This window comes from Neoarius graeffei, chromosome 5 (assembly GCF_027579695.1).
Source record: "Neoarius graeffei isolate fNeoGra1 chromosome 5, fNeoGra1.pri, whole genome shotgun sequence".
NCBI classification, from domain to species: Eukaryota; Metazoa; Chordata; class Actinopteri; order Siluriformes; family Ariidae; genus Neoarius; species Neoarius graeffei.
Genome location: NC_083573.1, coordinates 45,673,358 through 45,699,634, shown reverse-complemented (window position 1 = coordinate 45,699,634; position 26,277 = coordinate 45,673,358). Strand labels below are relative to the sequence as shown.

Sequence of the window (26,277 nt, the reverse complement as noted above, 5' to 3'; positions counted from 1 at the left end):
AACTCATTTTGAGATTGTTTTTCTTCATTTTTTGCACTATACAATCGACATTAAACTAGAAAAATGCTTGAAACATTTTAGTTTCCATTTATGAGTTTAGAAAATTACCTTTTCACTTTCTTAAATAACTGATGAAAAATATCAAACTTGTTCATAATATTCTAATTTTCTGAGTTGCACTAATATACACTACTAATTGCGATTGAAATCATATTACAAAGTTTCTCACACGCACAAAAAGAGGACATGACTCGAGTAAAAACAAGTATGAAATCATATTTCTTTATTCAGCCAACCATAAAATATACATGAACTTCTTGTGCTGAATGATGAGGAGCAGTTGCTTTGCTAGCTATTCTCTTGCCTACCCTGCACAAAAGCAGAGAAAAACACCACTGCTCCACTTTCGTTCAGCCAACAAAATTAAACAAATATCCAGTTTCAAATCATTCCAAAATCAATGTGAGAAAAGACAAATAACTGGCATCACCAAGGATCAAGTGGTTTCATTAGCTAATCAAAGCAAGCCAAAACTGATAAGAGCCAGGAAAATATATAACATTAATATTCATATTTCACCATACAAATAGACCAGATGCTGCCCTACCATCGGTTTACACAGTGTTCTTCATCCAGAGCAAAGCATGCTGGGAGCCGTTTGCTTCAGTTCAATTTCAGTGCTTTTTTTCTTTTTAAATATAAACATAGTGTTCTATTTGTGCATCATAGTTTTGTTCTACAAACTGCCCCTACTTTCCTGCATCCACACAGCAATATGTGAAGGCACAAAATGATCGAAATGCAGAAATTAAAAATAAATAGAACAGGTAAAAAGAATAATTTATTTTTAAAGACTAGACAACAATGGTTGGTTAGCTTGCACTTCATGCCCATCACCATTAACATGACAATGCTGATATTTATTTTTCTCCACTGGCCCTCTACGATTTGAAAATGGAAGAAAATGCGATGATTTTCCCCCCCCGCTCTCTCAGAGGGACATAGGACGTAGACATGTATTAAAATCCTGTTTTAAAAAATAAATCATCTGTTTCCCCCTATGCAAAGTAGCAATAATGGAATTAAGTGTGCACGAGAGATCAATTTGAAAGCTTCACAATCAGCCATGTCTTCTTCTCATGGGACAATTTAAAACCTGCCCTCATTTTCAAAAACCAGTTGAAAAAAAAAGAGAGCTTAATCCCATAAGAGAAAATCAGTTTCAAACTACACCTACAAAACCTTGGTCCCCAGGCTGACGATTCGTTACGCTTTATTGCCATGTAGGGAGGCAGCTCGCCTGATTCGGCTGTCCAGAGAAATTCAGAGGCAAACCGCTGGACGAGAGAAGCAGAAGGTATGCTGAGGTATCTACTGAAAGGTGCTGGTTGAGGTCGAGGCAGGTGGAGAGAAGGGCTGGGGGCGCTGGGCCTTTACGGTACATATGTTTGTAAATGTGCACGTCTGGGGGGTGGGGTGGGGTGGGGGGGATACTTAAGGCTCTGCGCAGTGGCCAGCTGCTAGGACAAAGCTGCCTCCAGGTGATTTAAGACAGGATACAACTTCCCTCTCTCAGTAGGTCTCGGAGTCAGAGTCATTGAGCTCATCCTCTTTGTAGAAGCTGGGGTGGCCGATGCTGTTGAAACTGCAGTAGGAGCCGTGTCCGCTGCGCAGCATGGGCAAACTGTCAAATGTGGCGCTCTTGGCTGGGCTAGTATAGTGGTTGATAGTACTGAATGGCAGGCTGGGCATGGAGCCACTGCTGGGAGACACGGGCATCATGGTAGCGAGAATGAGAGCCAGGCAGTCTGCCACGTCTTTATTGGGGGCGCAGGCCAGGGCAGGTGTGTAACCTGGGATGGGATGATTTGTGTCAAGTATTAATGTGCTGTACACATGTAAGAAAATCCAACAGCTATGATTATTATCTGAAAAGGTGTGCTTTTTACAAACACAAGTTACCGTTTTCATCAACAGCTAGCACGCTCGCACCCTTGGCCAGCAGCTCCTGTACCACAACAGTCAGTCCATTTCTGGCAGCCACGTGCAGCGGCCTAGACAAAGAATGACTCGGTCAGCCACTGCTCTATTAACTTCACCCGTTAACTGGCTATTGTACATGTGCTACCTCATCATGAGTCATACATACGTTTGTAAAGCCGCGTTGGTGGAGTTGATCAGATTTCGGTCTGTGATCTTCTCTAAAATCAACAAGGCACTGGTCTCATGTCCCTACAGAAAAAGGACAAAATCACAATAGTCAGTTATGACAGCGGGCATGCACAGCAAAGCGCTACCTGACCGGGACAAGAACACAGGGATTTTAAAAAATAATAAAATAAATAATCATCAGAAGAAATCCATCCATCCTCTGTAGCCGCTTTATCCTGTTCTACAGGGTCGCAGGCAAGCTGGAGCCTATCCCAGCTGACTACGGGCGAAAGGCGGGGTACACCCTGGACAAGTCGCCAGGTCATCACAGGGCTGACACATAGACACAGACAACCATTCACACTCACATTCACACCTACGGTCAATTTAGAGTCACCAGTTAACCTAACCTGCATGTCTTTGGACTGTGGGGGAAACCAGAGCACCCGGAGGAAACCCACGCGGACACGGGGAGAACATGCAAACTCCGCACAGAAAGGCCCTCGCCGGCCACGGGGCTCGAACCCAGGACCTTCTTGCTGTGAGGCGACAGCGCTAACCACTACACCCAGAAGAAATATTCCAGTAATATTTAAAAGGTTATGTCCACTATCACAAATTAAAAGATTTCTTTTAGTATAGTCACTACAATTAACAAAACAATTAGTTCTAGGTACTGCTTTGCTTTTTACTCAAACCGCTTACAAGTTACTTGGTGTGAGTATTTTCACTCAACCAAGTAGCAGACTAACGTACTGTAAATACTTCATTTCTTAAATGTACACAATAATTATTTTTTAATAGTGTATTTATTTCTTGTCAGTTGGTTGGAAGCACAATTTACTCAAGGATGCAGGCTAATAAAGTCCATTTGCAAATTGCTTGACTGGTAAATATTTATGGTTGCCTATCGCACATCATGGCATCCATCTGTAAACTGTCTCTAGTTTGATCGAATGATGGAGACAAGCTTTTAATGTGGATGTATAAAGAATATAAAAATGTATCTGTAAACTAAGTATACAGTGGTGTGAAAAAGTGTTTGCCCCCTTTCTGAATTTTTTTTTTGCACGTTTGTCACACTTAAATGTTTCAGATCTCTCATCTCATCTCATTATCTCTAGCCGCTTTATCCTGTTCTACAGGGTCGCTGGCAAGCTGGAGCCTATCCCAGCTGACTACGGGCGAAAGGCGGGGTACACCCTGGACAAGTCGCCAGGTCATCACAGGGCTGACACATAGACACAGACAACCATTCACACTCACATTCACACCTACGGTCAATTTAGAGTCACCAGTTAACCTAACCTGCATGTCTTTGGACTGTGGGGAAACCAGAGCACCCGGAGGAAACCCACGCGGACACGGGGAGAACATGCAAACTCCGCACAGAAAGGCCCTCGCCGGCCACGGGGCTCGAACCCAGGACCTTCTTGCTGTGAGGCGACAGCGCTAACCACTACACCACTGTGCCACCCTGTTTCAGATCATCAAATAAATTTAAATATTAGACAAAGATAACGAGTAAACACAAAATGCAGTTTTTAAATGAAGGTTTTCATTATTAAGGGGAAAAAAAAATCCAACCCTACATGACCCTGTGTGAAAAAGTGATTGCCCCCTAAACCTAATAACTGGTTGGGCCACCCTTAGCAGCAATAACTGCAATCAAGTGTTTGCAATAACTGGCAAAGAGTCTTTTACAGCACTGTGGAGGAATTTTGGTCCACTCATCTTTGCAGAATTGTTGTAATTCAGCCACATTGGAGGGTTTTCGAGCATGAACCGCCTTTTTAAGGTCATGCCACAGCATCTCAATCAGATTCAGGTCAGGACTTTGACTAGGCCACCCCGAAGTCTTCATTTTGTTTTTCTTAAGCTATTCAGAGGTGGACTTGCTGGTGTGTTTTGGATCATTGTCCTGCTGCAGAATCCAAGTGCGCTTCAGCTTGAGGTTACCAACAGATGGCCGGACATTCTCCTTCAGGATTTTTTGGTAGACAGCAGAATTCATGGTTCCATTTACCACAGCAAGTCTTCCAGGTCCTGAAGCAACAAAACAGCCCCAGACCATCACACCACCACCACCATATTTTACTGTTGGTATGAGGTTCCTTTTCTGAAATGCTGTTACTTTTACGCCAGATGTAATGGGACATACACCTTCCAAAAAGTTCAACTTTTGTCTCGTCAGTCCACAGAGTATTTTCCCAAAATTCTTGGGGATCAAGATGTTTTCTGGCAAAACTGAGACGAGCCTTTATGTTCTTTTTGCTTAGCAGTGGTTTTCGTCTTGGAACTCTGCCATGCAGGCCATTTTTGCCCAGTCTCTTTCTTATGGTGGCGTCATGAACACTAACCTTAACTGAGGCAAGTGAGGCCTGCAGTTCATTGGATGTTGTTGTGGGGTCTTTTGTGACCTCTTGGATGAGTCGTCGCTGCGCTCTTGGAGTAATTTTGGTCAGCCGGCCACTCCTGGGAAGGTTCACCACTGTTCCATGTCGTCGCCATTTGTGGATAATGGCTCTCACTGTGGTTCGCTGGAGTCCCAAAGCTTTAGAAATGGCTTTATAACCTTTTCCAGACTGATAGATCTCAATTACTTTGTTTCTCATTTGTTCCTGAATTTCTTTGGATCACAGCATGATGTCTAGCTTTTGAGGATCTTTTGGTATACAACCCCGATTCCAAAAAAGTTGGGACAAAGTACAAATTGTAAATAAAAACGGAATGCAATAATTTACAAATCTCAAAAACTAATATTGTATTCACAATAGAACATAGACAACATATCAAATGTCGAAAGTGAGACATTTTGAAATTTCATGCCAAATATTGGCTCATTTGAAATTTCATGACAGCAACACATCTCAAAAAAGTTGGGACAGGGGCAATAAGAGGCTGGAAAAGTTAAAGGTACAAAAAAGAAACAGCTAGAGGACCAAATTGCAACTCATCAGGTCAATTGGCAATAGGTCATTAACATGACCAGGTATAAAAAGAGCATCTTGGAGTGGCAGCGGCTCTCAGAAGTAAAGATGGGAAGAGGATCACCAATCCCCCTAATTCTGCGCCGACAAATAGTGGAGCAATATCAGAAAGGAGTTCGACAGTGTAAAATTGCAAAGAGTTTGAACACATCATCGTCTACAGTGCATAATATCATCAAAAGATTCAGAGAATCTGGAAGAATCTCTGTGCGTAAGGGTCAAGGCCGGAAAACCATAATGGGTGCCCGTGATCTTCGGGCCCTTAGACGGCACTGCATCACATACAGGCATGCTTCTGTATTGGAAATCACAAAATGGGCTCAGGAATATTTCCAGAGAACATTATCTGTGAACACAATTCACCGTGCCATCCGCCGTTGCCAGCTAAAACTCTACAGTTCAAAGAAGAAGCCGTATCTAAACATGATCCAGAAGCGCAGAGGTCTTCTCTGGGCCAAGGCTCATTTAAAATGGACTGTGGCAAAGTGGAAAACTGTTCTGTGGTCAGACGAATCAAAATTTGAAGTTCTTTATGGAAATCAGGGACGCCATGTCATTCGGACTAAAGAGGAGAAGGACGACCTGAGTTGTTGTCAGCGCTCAGTTCAGAAGCCTGCATCTCTGATGGTATGGGGTTGCATTAGTGCGTGTGGCATGGGCAGCTTACACATCTGGAAAGACACCATCAATGCTGAAAGGTATATCCAGGTTCTAGAGCAACATATGCTCCCATCCAGACGACGTCTCTTTCAGGGAAGACCTTGCATTTTCCAACATGACAATGCCAAACCACATACTGCATCAATTACAGCATCATGGCTGCGTAGAAGAAGGGTCCGGGTACTGAACTGGCCAGCCTACAGTCCAGATTTTTCACCCATACAAAACATTTGGTGCATCATAAAATGGAAGATACGACAAAAAAAGACCCAAGACAGTTGAGCAACTAGAATCCTACATTAGACAAGAATGGGTTAACATTCCTATCCCTAAACTTGAGCAACTTGTCTCCTCAGTCCCCAGACGTTTACAGACTGTTGTAAAGAGAAAAGGGGATGTCTCACAGTGGTAAACATGGCCTTGTCCCAACTTTTTTGAGATGTGCTGTTGTCATGAAATTTAAAATCACCTAATTTTTCTCTATAAATGATACATTTTCTCAGTTTAAACATTTGATATGTCATCTATGTTCTATTCTGAATAAAATATGGAATTTTGAAACTTCCACATCATTGCATTCCGTTTTTATTTACAATTTGTACTTTGTCCCAACTTTTTTGGAATCAGGGTTGTACTTCACTTTGTCAGGCAGGTCCTATTTAAGTGATTTCTTGATTGAGAACAGGTGCGGCAGTAATCAGGCCTGGGTGTGGCTAGAGAAATTGAATTCAGCTTTCCAAAGATGTGATAAACCACAGTTAATTTATGTTTGGGGGGGGGGGGGGGGATCACTTTTTCACACAGGGTCATGTAGGTTTGGATTTTTTTTCCTTTAATAATAAAAAAAACCATTTAAAAACTGCATTTTGTGTTTACTTGTGTTATCTTTGTCTAATATTTAAATTTGTTTGATAATCTGAAACATTCAAGTGTGACAAACATGCAAAAAAAAAAAATCAGGAAGGGGGCAAACAGTTTTTCACACCACTGTATCTGTATAATATCTGTTTACAGTTGCAACCAGAAGTTTAGAAAAAAAATTTTTCCTCCATGTCGGACAGTAAAATTGAGGAAACTTTCCCTGTTTTGGGTCAGTTAAGATCCCCAATTTTTTTTTTTTTTTAACAATCTTTATTCAGTTTTCATATTTAATCAATACAAGACAATCTCCTCAATAGTATTGGAAAAAAAACAACTCAAAAGACAATAAAAGATATAAACAAAAATGTTACTGACATCTGATTAATCATGTCTTCCCTTATATGTCAACCATTTCCCACATCTTTTTATATAAACATCTTCTTTCATTTTCAACTTGTATGTGAGATGCTCCATCACCAATATATCATCTATGATTGTCATCCACTGTTTGTAACTTGGAGTGTCAGACTTAAGCCAATTCTTAGTAATAGTCTTCTTCCCAGCCACCAAAAGAATCCTGACCAAATATTGGTCACTTTCATGCACCGTGCCCTCCAAATGACCCAGGTACAAAACAAGACAGGATTTAGGTATCATATATCCCAAAACATCACAGCCCAATTTTTTTTTTTAATTTGTAAAATGTCAGAATAATCAGACAGAGAAAAAATTTAAGAGAATTTTTAATTACTTTCATCAAAGTCAGAAGTTTACATACACCTGGTTAGTATTTGGTAGAATTGCCTTTGAACTGTTTAATTTGGATCAAGTGTTTTGGGTCGCCTTCCAGAGGTTTCTCACAATATCTTGCTGGAATTTTGGCCCGTTCCTCCTGACAGAACTGGCGGAGTTGGGTCAAATTTGTGGGCCTTCTTTCTCGCACACACCTTTTCAGTGCTACCCACAAATTTTCTAAAAGGATTGAGGTCAGGGCTTTGTGATGGCCACTCCAGTACCTTCACTTTGTTGTCCTTAAACCACTTTGCAACTAATTTAAAGGTATTCTTGGGGTCATTGTCCATTTGGAAGACCCAGTCATGCCCAAGCGTCAACTTTTTGGATGATGTCTTGAGCTGTTGCTTCAATATAGCCACATAATTTTCTTTCCTCATGACGCCGTCTATTTTGTGACGTGCACCAGTCCCTCCTGCAGCAAAGCAGCCTCACAACATGATGCTGCCACCTCCATGCTTCATAGTGTTCTGAGGCTTGCAAGCTTCCCCCTTTCTCCTCCAAACATAACAATGATCATTATGACCAAACAGTTCAATTTTTGTTTCATCAAATCACAGGACATGTCTCCAGAAATTAAGATCTTTGTTCTCATGTGCAGCTGCAAACTGTAATCTGGCTTTTTTTTATGGTGGTTTTGGAGCAGTGGTGTTCTCCTTGCTGAGTGGCCTTTCAGCTCATGTCGGTACAGAACTCGTTTTACCGTGGATAATGATAATCTCTTACCGGTTTCAGCCAGCATCTTTACAAGGTCTTTTGCTGTTGTTATGGGGTTTCATTTGCACATTTCGCACCAAAGCACGTTCATCTCCGGGACACAGAAGCCGTCTCCTTCCTGAGCAGTATGATGGCTGCGTGCTCCCATGGTGCTTATACTCGCGTATTATTGTTTGAACAGATGTATGTGGGACCTTCAGGCATCTGGAAATTGTACCCAAGGATGAACCAGACTTGTGAAGATCCACAATTCTTTTCCTGAGGTCTTGGTTGATTTCTTTTGATTTCCCCATGTCGTCATACAAAGAGGCCCTTGTGTTTGAAGGTGTGCCTTAAAATACATCCACAGGTATGCCTCCAATTAACTCAAATGATGTCAATTAGCCTGTCAGAAGCTTCTAAATGCCAAAACATCATCATGTGAAATGCTCTAAGCTGTTTAAAGTCACAGTCAATGTAGCCCATGTTTACATTAGACCGTATCAGCGGATCATCAGATTAACGTTTTTAAAACGATTAGTGTGCACACAGCAACACCAATACACGGATACGCTCAGCTCCGCAGGCATCCTGCGCTCCAAATCACTCCGCCCCGAACAGCGAGTGCCCTCTGGAGGGTGCGCACTCCGGCCTTGCGCAGCTCACAGAGCGCACGAGTGAAGTGCACAAGCTGTGATTCGGGACTGAGCCGCTGTGTGTGTGATCCCAGCGCATATCACTTACCACTTGCAAGTGGAAGAATGGCAAGCCTAAAGACAATCATAACTACACAATGGGCAGTATTTGCATCAGTATTTGCAGTATTTTCATACTTTTATACTCTTTAATGAAAGGTAATACAAGGCGGAAGTCCGCGCCGTTTTTCAGCAGTCGCGTCACATTACCAACGCCAGCGAATCAGGAAGGTGGATGTCACAGTGACGTTGTCCAATGACGACGCCAGCTAGAGCTCAGCACAGCGTATCCGCGTATTCTCAATGTTTACACAGCACCGGACCAGACACGATCTGGATTGAATACGTGGACCCTGGCGGATTCCCGTTTCCCGGCGTTTCCAGGCGGTTTAATGTAAACGGACAGTGCATCCGTGAAGAAAACAAGACAGATACGGTCTAATGTAAACTTGGCCTTAGTGTATGAAAACTTCTGACTTTGATCAAAGTAATTAAACATTCTCTAAAATAAAAAAATTCCCTGATTATTCTGACATTTTACAAATAAAAAAAAAAAAAAAATTATAAAATTGGGGGGATCCTAACTGACCTAAAACAGGGAAAAAAAGTTCCCCTAATTTTACTGTCAGACATGGAGGGGGAAAAAAAAAAGTTTGTGCGCCTTTTTCTAAACTGTATGTAAACTTCTGGTTGCAACTGTGTATCGGATCTGTGTACTATTTGCTGAGTAAAGGATTATTGGGCTAAGATTCAGGTACCTAAACCTACTTTAAGAAAGAGTGTGCCGTTTACCTGACCTTGCGTATCTGATAACTCCTGGAATGAGATCGTGACCATACGAGTTTGCACGCATTCAGTTTTTAAAGGGTAACAAAAATGTACCAAGCTAATACACTACCGTTCAAAAGTTTGGGGTCACCCAGACAATTTTGTGTTTTCCATGAAAAGTCACACTTTTATTTCCCACCATAAGTTGTAAAATGAATAGAAAATATAGTCAAGACATTTTTCTGGCCATTTTGAGCATTTAATCGACCCCACAAATGTGATGCTCCAGAAACTCAATCTGCTCAAAGGAAGGTCAGTTTTATAGCTTCTCTAAAGAGCTCAACTGTTTTCAGCTGTGCTAACATGATTGTACAAGGGTTTTCTAATCATCCATTAGCCTTCTGAGGCAATGAGCAAACACATTGTACCATTAGAACACTGGAGTGAGAGTTGCTGGAAATGGGCCTCTATACACCTATGGAGATATTGCACCAAAAACCAGACATTTGCAGCTAGAATAGTCATTTACCACATTAGCAATGTATAGAGTGGATTTCTGATTAGTTTAAAGTGATCTTCATTGAAAAGAACAGTGCTTTTCTTTCAAAAATAAGGACATTTCAAAGTGACCCCAAACTTTTGAACGGTAGTGTACTTGTCTAAAACTGCGATTTAATATTTTCATCTCAGTTTTCATCTTGATACACACAGTTTCTAATATACAGTGATAAATATCCTCTCTTAAAGCTAACACCTAGTTCCATATGCGTTTATTGTTGCTGCTACTTCCAGGAAAATTTATTTCATTTATACACAACACTAGTCAAAAATTTAGACACACTAGACTGAATATACACTCACCGTCCACTTTATTAGAAACACTTGTACACTCATGCAGTTATCTAAGCATGTGGCAGTAGCGCAAAACAAAAATCATGCAAACAGAGGTCAAGAGCTTCAGTTAAGTTTCACATCAAACATCAGAATGAAGAAAAAGTGTGAACTCTGACTTGGCCATGGCATGAATGTTGGGACCAGATGGGCAGGTTTGAGTATTTCAGAAACTGCTGATCTCCTGGGATTTTCACACACACACATACATCAGTCTCTAGAGTTTACACAGAATGGTGAAGAAAAAAAAACCCAACAACAAACAAACAAAACAACAACCCCAAACAGTATCGAGTGAGTGACAGTTCTGTTGGTAGAAACTCCTTCTTGATAGATGCCATAAGAAAGGCCAGACTGAGGTGTGTATATGTACACACACACACACGTATACATGCATCTCAAACAATAAAAATTTTGTGAAAGTTCAATATTTTCCATCAGTTATTTAAGAAAGTGAAAATTTAATATATTTGACACATTACACAAACTAAAATGTTTCAAGCATTTTTCTATTTTAATGTTGATAATTATAGCCTAACAGCGTAAAAACAACCAAAAACCCACACATCTCAAAATATTAGGGCTTTTAACAGTATAAATACCGTGTATCTCTCAGTCTAGTTCAGAACACGCAATCACGATCATGGGGAAGACTGCTGATTTGACATTCGTCCAGAAGACGATCATCAACACCTTCCACAAGGAAGGTAAGCCACAGAAGGTCATTGCTGAAAAGGCTGGCTGGAAAAGGTGCACAAGCGACAGGGATGGCCGCAGCCTTGAAAGGATAGTCAAGAAAAGTTGATTCAAGAACTTGGGAGAGCTTCACAAGGAGTGGACTGAGGCTGGTGTCAGTGCATCAAGAGCCACCACGTACAGACGTCTTCAGGAAAGGGGCTACGACTGTCGCATTCCTAATATCGAGCCACTCCTGAACCAGAGACAACGTCAGAAGCCTCTTACCTAGGCTAAGGAGAGGACTGTTGCTCATTGGTCCAAAATCCTCTTTTCAGATGAACCTAAATTTTGCATTTAATTTGGAAATCAAGGTCCTAGAGTCTGGAGGAAGAGTGGAGAGGCACAGAATCCAAGGTGTTTGAAGTCCAGTGTGAAGTTTCCACAGTCTGCGATGATTTGGGGTGCCGTGTCATCTGTTGGTGTTGGTCCACTGTATTTTATCAAGTCCAAAGTCAACACAGCCATCTACCAGGAGATTTTAGAGCGCTTCATGCTTCTATCTGCTGACAAGCTTTATGGAGATGCTGATTTCCTTTTCCAGCAGGACTTAGCACCTACCCACAGTGCCAAAACTACTACCAAATAGTTTGCTGACCATGATATTACTGTGCTTGATTGGCCAGCCAACTTGCCTGACCTGAACTCTACAGAGAATCTATGGGGTATTGTCAAGAGGAAGATGAGAAACACCCGACCCAAAAATACAGAAGAGCTGAAGGCCACTATCAAAACCAACCTGGGCTTCAGTAACACCTCAGCAGTGCCACAGGCTGATCACCTCCATGCCACGCCACACTGATGCAGTAATTCGTGGTTAAGGAGCCCCACCCAAGTACAGAGTGTATAAATGAACCATACTTTTCAGATGTTGGACATATCTATATTGTAAATCTTTTTTTGATTGATCTTAGGAAATATTCTCATCATTTGAGATACTGGATTTCTGATTTTCATGAGCTATAAGCCATAATCCTCGAAATTGAAACAAAAAAGGCTTTAAATATTTCAGTATATGTGTAATGAATATATGAAAGTTTACCTTTTTGAAGTAAATTAGGAAAGAAAATGAACTTTCATTATATTTTAATTGTTTGAGGTGCACTAGTATGTGTGATTTATATATAAAATTATATTACGCGGTCCCACAAAGATATGAAGTTTATCTTTGATTGGTGAATGTACATCACAAGTAAGCAACGCAAACGAGTGATACATTTTTCAACACAAGAAGACAAACTTCATATCTTCATGCCACCATGTAAATGTTCTTTATATTATATGGACACATCCACAAACAAACAAACAACAAAAGAAAAAACACGCAAGTTAATCAAAAGAATTTTAATTTTGAACCGGTTCATCATTTTGACAAATGCGTGTCCAAATGCGTGGAAAATGGCACTCAGATCCGTGATGTATTTCGTATGAAAAATGCGAGTTTTTCAACACAAGAAGATAAACTTCATATCTTCAAGCCATCGTGCGATTTTCTTTTTATTATACTGACACATTCACAAACAAAAAGCACCTAAATTTATCAACACAATTCATCGATTTCCTTGAGGGACATCTAGAGATTTGTCACATGGTTTTGGTTCCCCATGTGCCGGATGTAGCTCGTATGAAACATACGAGTGGTGAAAACACTTGTATCCATCTATCTACAGTTAAGTCCATATATATTTGGACACTGACACAAATTTTGTTTTTTTTAACCTGTTTACTGAAACATATTCAAGTGATAGTTATATAATGGACATGGACATAAAGTCCAGACTTTCAGCTTTCATTTGAGGGTATCCACATTAAAATTGGATGAAGGGTTTAGGAGTTTCAGCTCCTTAACATGTGCCACCCTGGTTTTAAAGGGACCAAAAGTAATTGGGCAGTTGACTCAAAGGCTATTTCATGGGCAGGTGTGGGACATTCCTTCGTTATGTCATTCTCAATTAAGCAGATAAAAGGCCTGGAGTTGATTTGAGGTGTGGTGCTTGCATTTGGAAGATTTTGCTGTGAAGAAAACATGCGGTCAAAGGAGCTCTCCATGCAGGTGAAACAAGCCATCCTTAAGCTGCGAAAACAGAAAAAACCCATCCGAGAAATTGCTACAATGTTAGGAGTGGCAAAATCTACAGTTTGGTACATCCTGAGAAAGAAAGAAAGCACTGGTGAACTCATCAATGCAAAAAGACCTGGACGCCCACAGAAGACAACAGTGGTGGATGATCGCAGAATAATTTCCATGGTGAAGACAAACCCCTTCACAACAGCCAACCAAGTGAACAACACTCTCCAGGAGGTAGGTGTATCAATATCCAAATCTACCATAAAGAGAAGACTGCATGAAAGTAAATACAGAGGGTTCACTGCACGGTGCAAGCCACTCATACGGTAAGCCTCAAGAATAAAAAGGCTAGATTGGACTTTGCTAAAAAACATCTAAAAAAGCCAGCACAGTTCTGGAAGAACATTCTTTGGACAGATGAAACCAAGATCAACCTCTACCAGAATGATGGCAAGAAAAAAGTATGGCGAAGGCGTGGTACAGCTCATGATCCAAAGCATCATCTGTAAAACACAGCGGAGGCAGTGTGATGGCTTGGGCATGCATGGCTGCCAGTGGCACTGGGTCACTAGTGTTTATTGATGATGTGACACAGGACAGAAGCAGCCGGATGAATTCTGAGGTATTCAGAGACATACTGTGTGCACAAATCCAGCCAAATGCAGCCAAACTGATTGGTCGGCGTTTCATAATACAAATGGACAATGACCCAAAACAACCCAGGAGTTTATTAAAGCAAAGAAGTGGAATATTCTCGAATGGCCAAGTCATTCACTTGATCTCAACCCAATTGAGCATGCATTTCACTTGTTAAAGACTAAACTTCAGACAGAAAGGCCCACAAACAAACAAACAACAACTGAAAACCACTGCAGTAAAGGCCTGGCAGAGCATTAAAAAGGAGGAAACACAGCGTCTGGTGATGTCCATGAGTTCAAGACTTCAGGCAGTCATTGCCAACAAAGGGTTTTCAACCAAGTATTAGAAATGAACATTTTATTTACAATTATTTAATTTGTCCAATTACTTTTGAGCCCCTGAAATGAAGGGATTGTGTTTAAAAAATGCTTTAGTTCCTCACATTTTTATGCAATCATTTTGTTCAACCCACTGAATTAAAGCTGAAAGTCTGAACTTCAACTGCATCTGAATTGTTTTGTTCAAAATTCATTGTGGTAATGTACAGAACCAAAATTAGAAAAATGTTGTCTCTGTCCAAATATTTATGGACCTAACTGTATCTCTCATATATACACACACACACACACACATTTTTTTTTATATATCAGCTGGATAGTACAGTGGTAATGCTCACTGACTACGACGCGGGAGATCGGGGTTCGAATCCCGGTCAGGGCAAAACATCATCCAGTAAGGGTCCTTAGGCAAGACCCCTCATCAGCCTACCTCCATTCACCAGGAATGAGTGAAGACATAACTGATAGAGTCATACCGGCTCAGACGTCGCCCGGGTCAACAAGGTCTGCGTCAGTTGCTAGGGAACCAGGGCAAACTGATGAGAAATGGGCTACTGGAACGATGGACGAGGACAGAAAATACGGATTTGCTGGAATGGTACTATACAAGCAATCCCAGAGAGAGGGGATACATGCAGCGAATGTGTGACCATTGGATACTTCGAAACCCACAATCAAGGCTAACAGTGTTCCCAGTGTTCCAACATCCATAATTGAAATCTACTATCACAACTAGAGATTAATGAAATACAACAACGATGCTATGGCAAGGGGGAGCCAGGAAGACAGGTCAGCGGGAAGATGTCATCATCATCCCCACAACCAGAGATTGGGTACCAGGCCCCAACAACAGACCTGAGAAGGAAGATTGTGACCCAACTGGAAACCTGGAGCCCCCGACGAATACCGAAGCTGAGTTGCCAAGTACCTTCAGAAGATCTACTAGTAGATGTGAATGCTGCTCTGAAGACAATCTCCACAAGAACCATCACTGAGACCAACAAGCTGATACACAGTACAGCAACAGTAATCATGGAGATGCTTGGACACAAGGTGGGCTCGGGACATAAACAGTATCCACCATGGAAGAGACAATTAGAGGCCAAGATAAAGGCAGCACGGAGAGAAGTTAGACATCGATCTAGCTGAACTACAGAAAGGGAACATGGTGAATAAAGGGGCACCCAGGAAGTACAACTCACTCTTCATACCAGAGGTACTCGAAACTGCCAAACAGCGACTAACAGCTCTGGCCACCTGGTTGAAGAGATACACCAAGGAGGGAGAGGCCAGGAGAATAAACAAGCTGTTCTCCACTGAACCAGCCAAGGTGTACTCTCAGTGGCAGGGGAACAACAACCGGTCAGACCCACCAAGAAAAATACATATGGGAAACACAGGTTAGTGGACCTAAGAGCTGACCACAGCAACCTCCCAGAACAAGAACCAGTAACCATCTCAATGGCAGACGTCCAAGAAAGAGTGTCAAAGATGAAGAGCTGGACAGATATGAGCCCGATATGATCCATACGTACTGGCTGAAGAAGCTAACTGTACTCCATGAACGCCTAGCAGCACAGATGAACCAGCTGCTGAGGGATGAGACCCTATGAGATCTACAGCGATGACATAGGGATGTCATTCGGATTGGACAAGTGTGGCCGGATGGTCTCAAAGAGAGGCAAGATGATCCGGACTGAGGGGCTTGACCTACCAGAGGGCAACATAGGTGATATCCAAGACAGCTACAAGTACCTTGGCATCCCACAGGCTAATAGAAACCATGAAGAGGCCACAAGGAAGTCAACCACAGCCAAATACCTCCAGAGAGTAAGGCAGGTCCTGAAAAGTCAGCTGAATGGTAAGAACAAGGTCCGAGCCATCAACATGTACGCACTACCAGTCATCAGATACCCCGCTGGTATCATAAACTGGCCAAAGGAGGAGATAGAAGCCACAGATATCAAGACTAGAAAGCTCCTCACCATGCATGGAGGGTTCCACCCCAAAGGGAACCCTCTGACTGGCTGATTGGATAACTGGAAACATGAGCAAGTGTATAGATGTTCCTATTCAAGTGGACGTGAGTGTATATATAGAATACAAACATTTTAAAACTAGTACAGTTAAATAGTGAGGTTAATTCCCCTACATAAATGTAGTTTTTATTAACTAATAGTTTTACTTTAAAAAAGTAGTTCTTTGATTTTTAATTAAAATTGTTTCTCCAAACATATAGTATTGCTTTAGAACAGTGTTTCTCAAACTTTTTCAGACCAAGGACCACTTTGTCCCCAAAAAAATTTCAGGGACCATCTGTCAACAGTGCGGCACGGTGGTGTAGTGGTTAGCACTGTCGCCTCACAGCAAGAAGGTCCGGGTTCGAGCCCCGGGGCCGGCAAGGGCCTTTCTGTGTGGAGTTTGCATGTTCTCCTCGTGTCCGCGTGGGTTTCCTCCGGGTGCTCCGGTTTCCCCCACAGTCCAAAGACATGCAGGTTAGGTTAACTGGTGACTCTAAATTGACCGTAGGTGTGAATGTGAGTGTGAATGGTTGTCTGTGTCTATGTGTCAGCCCTGTGATGACCTGGCGACTTGTCCAGGGTGTACCCCACCTTTCGCCCATAGTCAGCTGGGATAGGCTCCAGCTTGCCTGCGACCCAGTAGAACAGGATAAACCGGCTAGAGATAATGAGATGAGACCATCTGTCAACACCCCCCCGCCCCACACACAGACCATACAGAGATGTGTACTATTAGGTGTTTTTAATTGAAAAAATTATAGTTAACTAAATACATTAAAGGCCTATCCATTCCATATCCTCCGTGGTTTTTAAAGGCAAAAGTATGGAGGTTTAAAATTCAGCAAACAGTTAATCAGAACATTTCGTATCAATAGTTCAAAATTGTTCAAAATTAGGAGGAACATGAATGAACTGAAATGAACAAAAATTTTAGATTTAACAGATTACACTTACTTGTCTTCTGCTCAAAACTGACTCTTTTTTCTTAATGGGAGGAGTGGTGCTGATGCATACTAAGCATCAATGATTTAATATCTGGTTCCAAGCTGGACAGCTTTAATCTGAGATTGGGGGCCACACTGACTCGGTTTTGCTTTTTAGTTTTCAACCCAACCAGTGCTGAAAACCCAACCTCGCATCTGTAATTCACTTTCAGTAAATTAAAAAAAAAAATTGCCACGAGCTAGTTAGGATTAGCCTATTATATGTTCAGAATTTTCGTTTGCTTGTTTTCAGGTCTGCCTGCCTGTTTGCCTGTGAGGCAGAGATTTGTGAGGTGACTGTTGCCTAGAGACGAGAGGCGGAATAAGAGCACGTGCACACTACAAGTTTTATGTGGTGCAAATTCAGATGCAGAACGCTTTTTAAATAATAATAATGATGAAATTACAGGCCCGTTTGATTGCCGTTAAAAACAAGATTGGATAAATTTAACTTTCTAATAATGTTACAAAGCATACGCTAGCTTATCTTGAAAACGCTGACTACATTTGTAGATCACCTCGCGGACCACTTGAGGTCTCTCGCGGACCACACTTGGCGAAACACTGCTTAGAATATATCTGTGAAGATACTCAGTCATCCAGGTAGATAGTAATCTGTGGTTGGTAGAAGAGAGCAACTGGACTTGCTTGAAAAGTCTTGAAGACATTTCGCCTCTCGTCCGAAAGGCATCCTCAGTTCTGTCTGTCTAATAGGATGCCTTTCAGATGAGAGGCGAAACGTCTTCAAGACTTTTCAAGCAAGTCCAGTTGCTCTCTTCTACCAACCACAGATTACTATGTACCTGGATGACTGAGTATCTTCACAGATATGTTTCTACACACTTTGGGATGAGTTCCCTTCGACTGGTGCGGGAGTATGAGAGGACTTCCAGAAAACTGGCAGACATCTTAGCCAGAGAGGATCGTTCATTTTTGTCAACCTGGAACGACCATCACTGAACAGAGGTGGGTGTCTATGACATCTATCAGCCACCTACAATGCAGCCATCAGGATTCTGATTCGGATTCTATTATGATCCATGAGAGGATAAATACTTGATACTCCCTATTAGACAGACAGAACCGAGGATGCCTTTCGGACGAGAGGCGAAACGTCTTCAAGACTTTTCAAGCAAGTCCAGTTGCTCTCTTCTACCAACCACAGATCACTGCTTTAGAAGAAAGGAGAAGCAGTTCAGCGCCTGGCCTTTTTGGAAACTTTTAAGAAAATCTCCCTGGGTGAAGCTTCATCATCAAGCTGGTTAAGAACACGAGAATGAGGAGAGCTTCAACAAGAACACCGTTACCAACTTAAGCCAGTATCTCACTGGGCTGCGACAGCCTGCGACTAGCTGGAGACACAACAATTGCGATAAAATATGCGAATTAGCGACAATTTTCACTTGTAATCACATTGAATTGATATTCGCATATTTTATCGCAATTGTTGCGTCTCCAACTAGTCGCAGGCTGTCGCAGCCCAGTGAAAGACTGGCTGAACTCGCACTTCCTGTCTCACGGAAACTGACTTGAGAAGAGTTCATGATGGCTTTGCGACACCAGCGACGCATTTGCGGCTATTCTGAGAGAAATTTTGTGGCACGAATTTTCTGAACACATTCAAAATTTCAGCGACGAAGGAGCGACACTTTGCGACTCATGCGAGGAAAAGTGTTTCAAGACACTTTTGAAACTCTCTCGCGAATGACGTTCGCAATTTGTCACAAGCTGTCGCGGCCCAGTGAGGTACTGGCTTTAAAATATAAAAAGTTTGAACAATCCATAATTCCGTACGTTATTTCATGTTAATGCTACACTATTATTTTGCAGAAAATAAAATAAAATAAAATCCTCCTTTGAGCATGTGTGCCTAAACTTTTGACCGGTTGTGTATGCGTGCATTCTTTCTTAGCAAATCTAATTTTACATGCATTGCATTATATTTTTAATGAAATAAAAACAATTCTTGTGGAATTTTAAACCCCACACTATGTGTGGGTGAAAAGTGTGTGTATGTCAAAGGGTGGTGGAGACTGACCTTACTGCAAGCCAGGTGTAGTGCAGTGTTTTTGTTGACATCCTGTAAGGTCAGGTCTGCTTTCGCACTGCTCACCAACAGCTCTGACACGGGCACACACACACACAGCTTCCTTAAAGGAACAGTCCACCGTACTTCCATAATGAAATATGCTCTTATCTGAATTGAGACGAGCTGCTCCGTACCTCTCCGAGCTTTGCGCGACCTCCCAGTCAGTCAGACGCAGTCAGACGCGCTGTCACTCCTGTTAGCAATGTAGCTAGGCTCAGCATGGCCAACGGTATTTTTTGGGGCTGTAGTTAGATGCGACCAAACTCTTCCGCGTTTTTCCTGTTTACATAGGTTTATATGACCAGTGATATGAAACAAGTTCAGTTACACAAATTGAAACGTAGCGATTTTCTATGCTATGGAAAGTCCGCACTATAATGACAGGCGTACTAACACCTTCTGCGCGCTTCGGCAGCGCATCGATACGGAGCTCAGATATCAATGCGCTGCCGAAGCGTGCAGAAGGTGTTAGTACGCCTGTCATTATAGTGCGGACTTTCCATAGCATAGAAAATCGCTACGTTTCAATTTGTGTAACTGAACTTGTTTCATATCACTGGTCATATAAACCTATGTAAACAGGAAAAACGTGGAAGAGTTTGGTCGCATCTAACTACAGCCCCAAAAAATACCATTGGCCATGCTGAGCCTAGCTACATTGCTAACAGGAGTGACAGCGTGTCTGACTGCGTCTGACTGACTGGGAGGTCGCGCAAAGCTCGGAGAGGTACGGAGCAGCTCGTCTCAATTCAGATAAGAGCATATTTCATTATGGAAGTACGGTGGACTGTTCCTTTAATCATTTCCATTTTCTTCACTACAGCAGCATTGTCCAGACTTGATTCAAATACAGATGTTAATTTGAAAATGCTTATTCATAGTTGCATCTGCAATTACATTTCTCGTATAAGCACAAATAATAATTCAAATTCAACGTTGAAAAGTTTTTTTGCAGTGGCTGGAGAAATTAAAATGCAAAAATCCATTTGACGTTTAATTATGTCTAAACAGGTGTGATTCACTCAGTGGAAAAAGTACTGTAACAGCGATTCTTTCATTTGTGGCTGGACTCTCCTCTGCTCACCCCCCAAAAAACCACAAACAAACAAGCAACACATTTGTGGCAGATCACAGAATCCAGGGACACATGTCGGCCCGGGGGCATTTTGAGTTATTGACAGATTCAGAAAGTACAGTTTCTAAGCTTTCCAATGATGCCTTCCATGTGGAGATCTGACAATATTTGAAGAATGTGTGGCCTTTTGAAAGTGTATACTTCTTAAAACAGAAAAGGGAGAAAATCGCCCTCAAAGTTTTCCATCTCAGCTACTCTGGGTGTAGGGCGGGCACATAATGGTGCTCATTTGCATGACATTAAGGAAAGCCCTACCCCCTACGAGCTAGCACGATACTACTTTCATGTAAACAAAGATCACCACGTCAATTTTCCTTCCATGCAAAGTATGCCCAGAACAATTATGAAGTACAAAAATAAGTCCTAAAGTATACTTTAACGTTTTGTGGTTGAAAAATTACTCACACCGTAAGAAAGAAAGACAGCACAATGATGACACAACTAACACAACACTAGTTTCATGTAAAGCCTCGGTCACAACCGGCTGTACCGTGCTCCTACGGCCGGTCTACATGCAAAAAACGCAAGAAACGCACGAGAACGCGCATGAAACGCACGAGAGCGCGCATGAAACGCACGAGAGCGTGCGTGTGATGTGCTGATTTTCGAGCCGCAGACCGGCCGCAGAGGTTCTTTGTCATGTCAAACAAACTCTACGGGCGCTTACGTTTTTTTCAGGTTGCAAGACAAACTTACAGCCAACGCGCATCTTTCTCCGTGAACAAAAAAAAAACCGCAGCGATTTGGGAAACGCCAAAAATCGCACGGCCAAAAAATCGTACGTCCGGTTGTGACCTAGGCTTAACCAAACCACAACACTCTCCGTTACATGCAAAAATAACCACACAGCCTTAGATTAATAAACTCACCCCATCAGAAAGAGAAACGGCACCTTGCACACACCAATGCCTCCGATGGAATGTAATCCTAGAACGGTCCGTGTATCATCCGATCATTCAAGTATTCCATTCAATCTGGAAAACGAGGTTGCGGTTTTTTTTTTGCTAGAAATGGTTATCTCCGATGTAAATACCGTGTGTCTGTTTGCTTCGCGGTGTTTCAGCTTCTCTGCGCTCTGTTTAGCTTCCTCATTCCATAGTGAAATCACACACCTGTATGCAGGTTAAGTAGCCATGCGCTCAGCTCACATCATACAGCTGATTCGCGAAAAAAAAAAAAAAAGACTTAAATCATCACGTGAATGGCCCATATGGTAATTTACCCACACCCCCCAGCAGGCTACAGTCCTGACAAAAACGAGACAATTTGCAACAAAAAATGTATGCTTTTCCAACAAAACAATCTATTATCTGAAATACTGATTGCATTCTTCAAGATCTCAACTTGCACATGATGGAAAAAAACAAAAATCACAAATTTCGAAAAAAAATACTTATTTTGCCATTATCTCGGATTTGTTTCGGCCGACATGTGTCCCTGGATTCGGTGAGGGGTCACATTCACATTTTCACTTCAACAAGCCCGACACGCCAAACACAGTAGGGCAGGACTTTGTGGTGCACTATGTGTTTCTAAGAAAGTGATGAAATTGGTAAATTTATTATAACACTTGATATTTCACAACTAATTTCGTTGTATGAATCTTGGAACGGCTTTTACTAACCGCATTTAGTGTAGTTACAGAACCTGAAATATCTCTGAGTGAATACACACCATTTCACCCTTCACTACATTTTAAATCATAACCACAGCCCAGATGTATGAATAATACATCATATATATATATATATATATATATATATATATATATATATATATGAATGAAGCTGACAGACTTTGGGCTTTGACAGTGAAACTGGCCAATAAATGGATAGGAAATGCTAAATCATTGTTAAAATCATTTTACAAAAAATTAACACACTTACTGTACATACGTATCTTTATTGTCAATGTGAGACTCATTTGAAATTTCAGTTGAGACTGATGCGCATCCCTGAATGAATTATATATTTTTTCTAATTACAATAAATGCATACTTTTTTTACAATACACATAATTAATGTTAATTGGATGAAACCACTCCAATCCATGAACGAGGTGGTGCGTGTGCCCAAGACTGGCACTACAAAGCCACCCCGGCCTCTGTAGTTTGGGTCCTTTGACCCAGGAACCCGGAAGACCTGCAGTAAACAACCACAGGGAAGCAACGGGAAAATGCAGCTCTTGCTTACACAATCACAGATACGTAAAATAAAAGACCTGAACTTAATGTGTGTGCTGTTATATGATTACTGTAACTGTGTATGGTCAGAAAAGACGAGAGTTAAGCGTAACCGTTGCACAATAACGCTACAAACACCTGCAAAGTTATTTAGCTGCTGGCTAGCTGCAGCTTCCAGCATTACTATGTGTCGGTATGGTGTAATGTGGTGCGGTGTAGTGTAACGCAGGGATAGACCTCAATCTGCAGAGCTCTGTGTCACATTGTATGCAGCTGGCCGGATGGTTTTCTACTGCAATCGCGTGGCCACTTCAGGTAGCCCCGTATGCATTCGTTTAATGGTCTTCTGCATGTTAAACAGTTCCAAAATGATAATAAAGCGAATACTTAATGATTTATATGGAGTATACTGATGAAGTTATGTATTTATTATTTAATTATTTTTTGGGGTTTTTTTGGCCAAGGAAAGGGTGGCAGGCCAGAATTATAACGTGGCGGTGTGCCACTTTAAAAGCGCCTGTGGAGAACAGTGTATGTATGTATGTACATACAGTGGGGCAAAAAAGTATTTAGTCAGCCACCAATTGTGCAAGTTCTCCCACTTAAAAAGATGAAAGAGGCCTGTAATTTTCATCATAAGTACACTTCAACTATGAGAGACAGAATGGGGGGAAAGAATCCAGGAAATCACATTGTAGGATTTTTAATGAATTAATTGGTAAATTCCTCGGTAAAATAAGTATTTGGTCACCTACAAACAAGCAAGATTTCTGGCTCTCACAGACCTGTAACTTCTTCTTTAAGAGGCTCCTCTGTCCTCCACTCGTTACCTGTATTAATGGCACCTGTTTGAACTCGTTATCAGTATAAAAGACACCTGTCCACATCCTCAAACAGTCACACTCCAAACTCCATTATGGCCAAGACCAAAGAGCTGTCAAAGGACACCAGAAACAAAATTGTAGACCTGCACCAGGCTGGGAAGACTGAATCTGCAATAGGTAAGCAGCTTGGTGTGAAGAAATCAACTGTGGGAGCAATTATTAGAAAATCGAAGACATACAAGACCACTGATAATCTCCCTCGATTTGGGGCTCCACGCAAGATCTCACCCCGTGGGGTCAAAATGATCACAAGAACGGTGAGCAAAAATCCCAGAACCACACGGGGGGACCTAGTGAATGACCTGCAGAGAGCTGAGACCAAAGTAACAAAGGCTACCATCAGTAACACACTACGCCGCCAGGGACTCAAATCCTGCAGTGCCAGACGTGTCCCCCTGCTTAAGCCAGTACATGTCCAGGCCCGTCTGAAGTTTGCTAGAAAGCATTTGGATGATCCAGAAGAGGATTGGGAGAATGTCATATGGTCAGATGAAACCAAAATAGAACTTTTTGGTAAAAACTCAACTTGTCGTGTTTGGAGGAGAAAGAATGCTGAGTTGCATCCAAAGAACACCATACCTACTGTGAAGCATGGGGGTGGAAACATCATGCTTTGGGGCTGTTTTTCTGCAAAGGGACCAGGACGACTGATCCGTGTAAAGGAAAGAATGAATGGGGCCATGTATCGTGAGATTTTGAGTGAAAACCTCCTTCCATTAGCAAGGGCATTGAAGATGAAACGTGGCTGGGTCTTTCAGCATGACAATGATCCCAAACACACCGCCCGGGCAACGAAGGAGTGGCTTCGTAAGAAGCATTTCAAGGTCCTGGAGTGGCCTAGCCAGTCTCCAGATCTCAACCCCATAGAAAATCTTTGGAGGGAGTTGAAAGTCCGTGTTGCCCAGCGACAGCCCCAAAACATCAGTGCTCTAGAGGAGATCTGCATGGAGGAATGGGCCAAAATACCAGCAACAGTGTGTGAAAACCTTGTGAAGACTTACAGAAAACGTTTGACCTCTGTCATTGCCAACAAAGGGTATATAACAAAGTATTGAGATGAACTTTTGTTATTGACCAAATACTTATTTTCCACCATAATTTGCAAATAAATTCTTTAAAAATCAGGCAATGTGATTTTCTGGATTTTTTTTTCTCATTCTGTCTCTCATAGTTGAAGTGTACCTATGATGAAAATTACAGGCCTCTCTCATCTTTTTAAAGTGAGAGAACTTACACAATTGGTGACTGACTAAATACTTTTTTGCCCCACTGTATATAAATTGCAATCAGAAATATTCAACCCCATAAAGATTTTAAGGATTTATCAATTAAAGTTTTTTCAAAGAGCAAGATTCTGCTTTGGATGACTTCTTTATGGAGTTGAGTGATACATAACATCAACACAGAAAATGCATGATGTAGTATTTGTGCGAAACAGTATATTTTGTTAAGATAGCTATGTCATAATTATTCAACCCCTATATAATATTGTTGTTTGACAGTTTTTATGGCCTAAAGTGGAGCTGAAACATAATTAAGCCTTTGGGAACACTATAATGATCCTTCTTTTGCGATGCATGTATAAACCCCACCCATGAAAGTATTCAAGGTCAGCTGCAATCATGGGAAAGACAAAGGAGCTTCCATAAAAGCTGAGAGAGGAGATTATTTCATCACACCTAAAGGGCCTTGGGCATAAGACGACTTCCAAAAAATTTAACATTCCAAGAGACACCATTGGGAACATTATAAGGAAGTTTAAAACTTATGGAACAGCTGCAAACCTGCCTGGCCGTGGAAGAAAGCCCAAAATTTCATCAAGGGCCCTTAGCTACTTAGTTAGGACAACTAAGAAAAACCCCCATGTGAGTGCAAGACATCTACAGGATGACATGATGAAGGCTGGTACAAGTGCTTCAGTGGCAACTGTAAGACGTGCACTGAATAAACAAGAATTTCATGGCCGGATTCCAAGACGCACTCGACTCTTGACCACAAGGAACGTCAAAAGTCGACTAGAATATGCCAGGAGGAATTTGGATAAGACTGCAGAGTTTTGGGAGACAGTTCTATGGACTGATGAAACCAAACTGGAACTGTTTGGACATATGGACCAGTGGTATGTCTGGAGTGCCAAAGGCCAAGCTTATGACCAGAAGAATACCATCCCCACAGTCAAGCATGGAGGTGGGTCATTGATGATGTGGGGCTGTTTTTCTGTGGCAGGAACTGGCAATCTTGCTCGTGTACCTGGCATCATGGATTCCCAGAAATACCAGGCCATTTTAAAGAGGAACGTGATGCCTTCTGTTAACAAATTAAACCTTGGTAATCAATGGACTTTCCTGCAAGACAATGATCCCAAGCACACCTCCAAGTCAACCAAAGCTTGGTTGAGAAAAAGATCCTGGAACGTCCTGGAGTGGCCTTCTCAGTCACCAGATTTAAATCCGATTGAAAATCTTGGGTGGGATTTAAAGAAGGCAGCTGCAGCACGGGAGCCATCAAACATCACTGAGCTAGAGGCTTTTGCACGTCAAGACTGGGCAAAGATTCCAATCGAGAGGTGGAAGAAGCTTGTCAGCATTTACTGAAAAATGTTTGTTAGAAGTTATAAAAGCTAAAGGATGCTCCACAAAGTACTAAAGCTGGGAGTTGAATAATAGTGCACGTGCTAAAAGATTTACATTTTTCATTTG

The 26,277-nt window shown here is 41.8% G+C and overlaps 1 protein-coding gene across 1 annotated transcript in view; it reads right to left on the bottom strand.

Moving 5' to 3' along the window:
* Positions 1-266: 266 nt before the first annotated feature.
* ankrd28b (ankyrin repeat domain 28b) overlaps positions 267-26,277 on the bottom strand; it is a 147,018-nt gene continuing 121,007 nt past the window's right edge. The window contains exons 25-28 of the mRNA XM_060921792.1: positions 19,327-19,409; positions 2,150-2,232; positions 1,963-2,054; positions 267-1,853 (exon numbers count right to left, since the gene is read on the bottom strand). Coding sequence (XP_060777775.1) covers positions 1,573-1,853; positions 1,963-2,054; positions 2,150-2,232; positions 19,327-19,409 — 539 coding nt within the window. The 3' untranslated portion in view covers positions 267-1,572. The remainder of the gene's footprint in view (positions 1,854-1,962; positions 2,055-2,149; positions 2,233-19,326; positions 19,410-26,277) is intronic.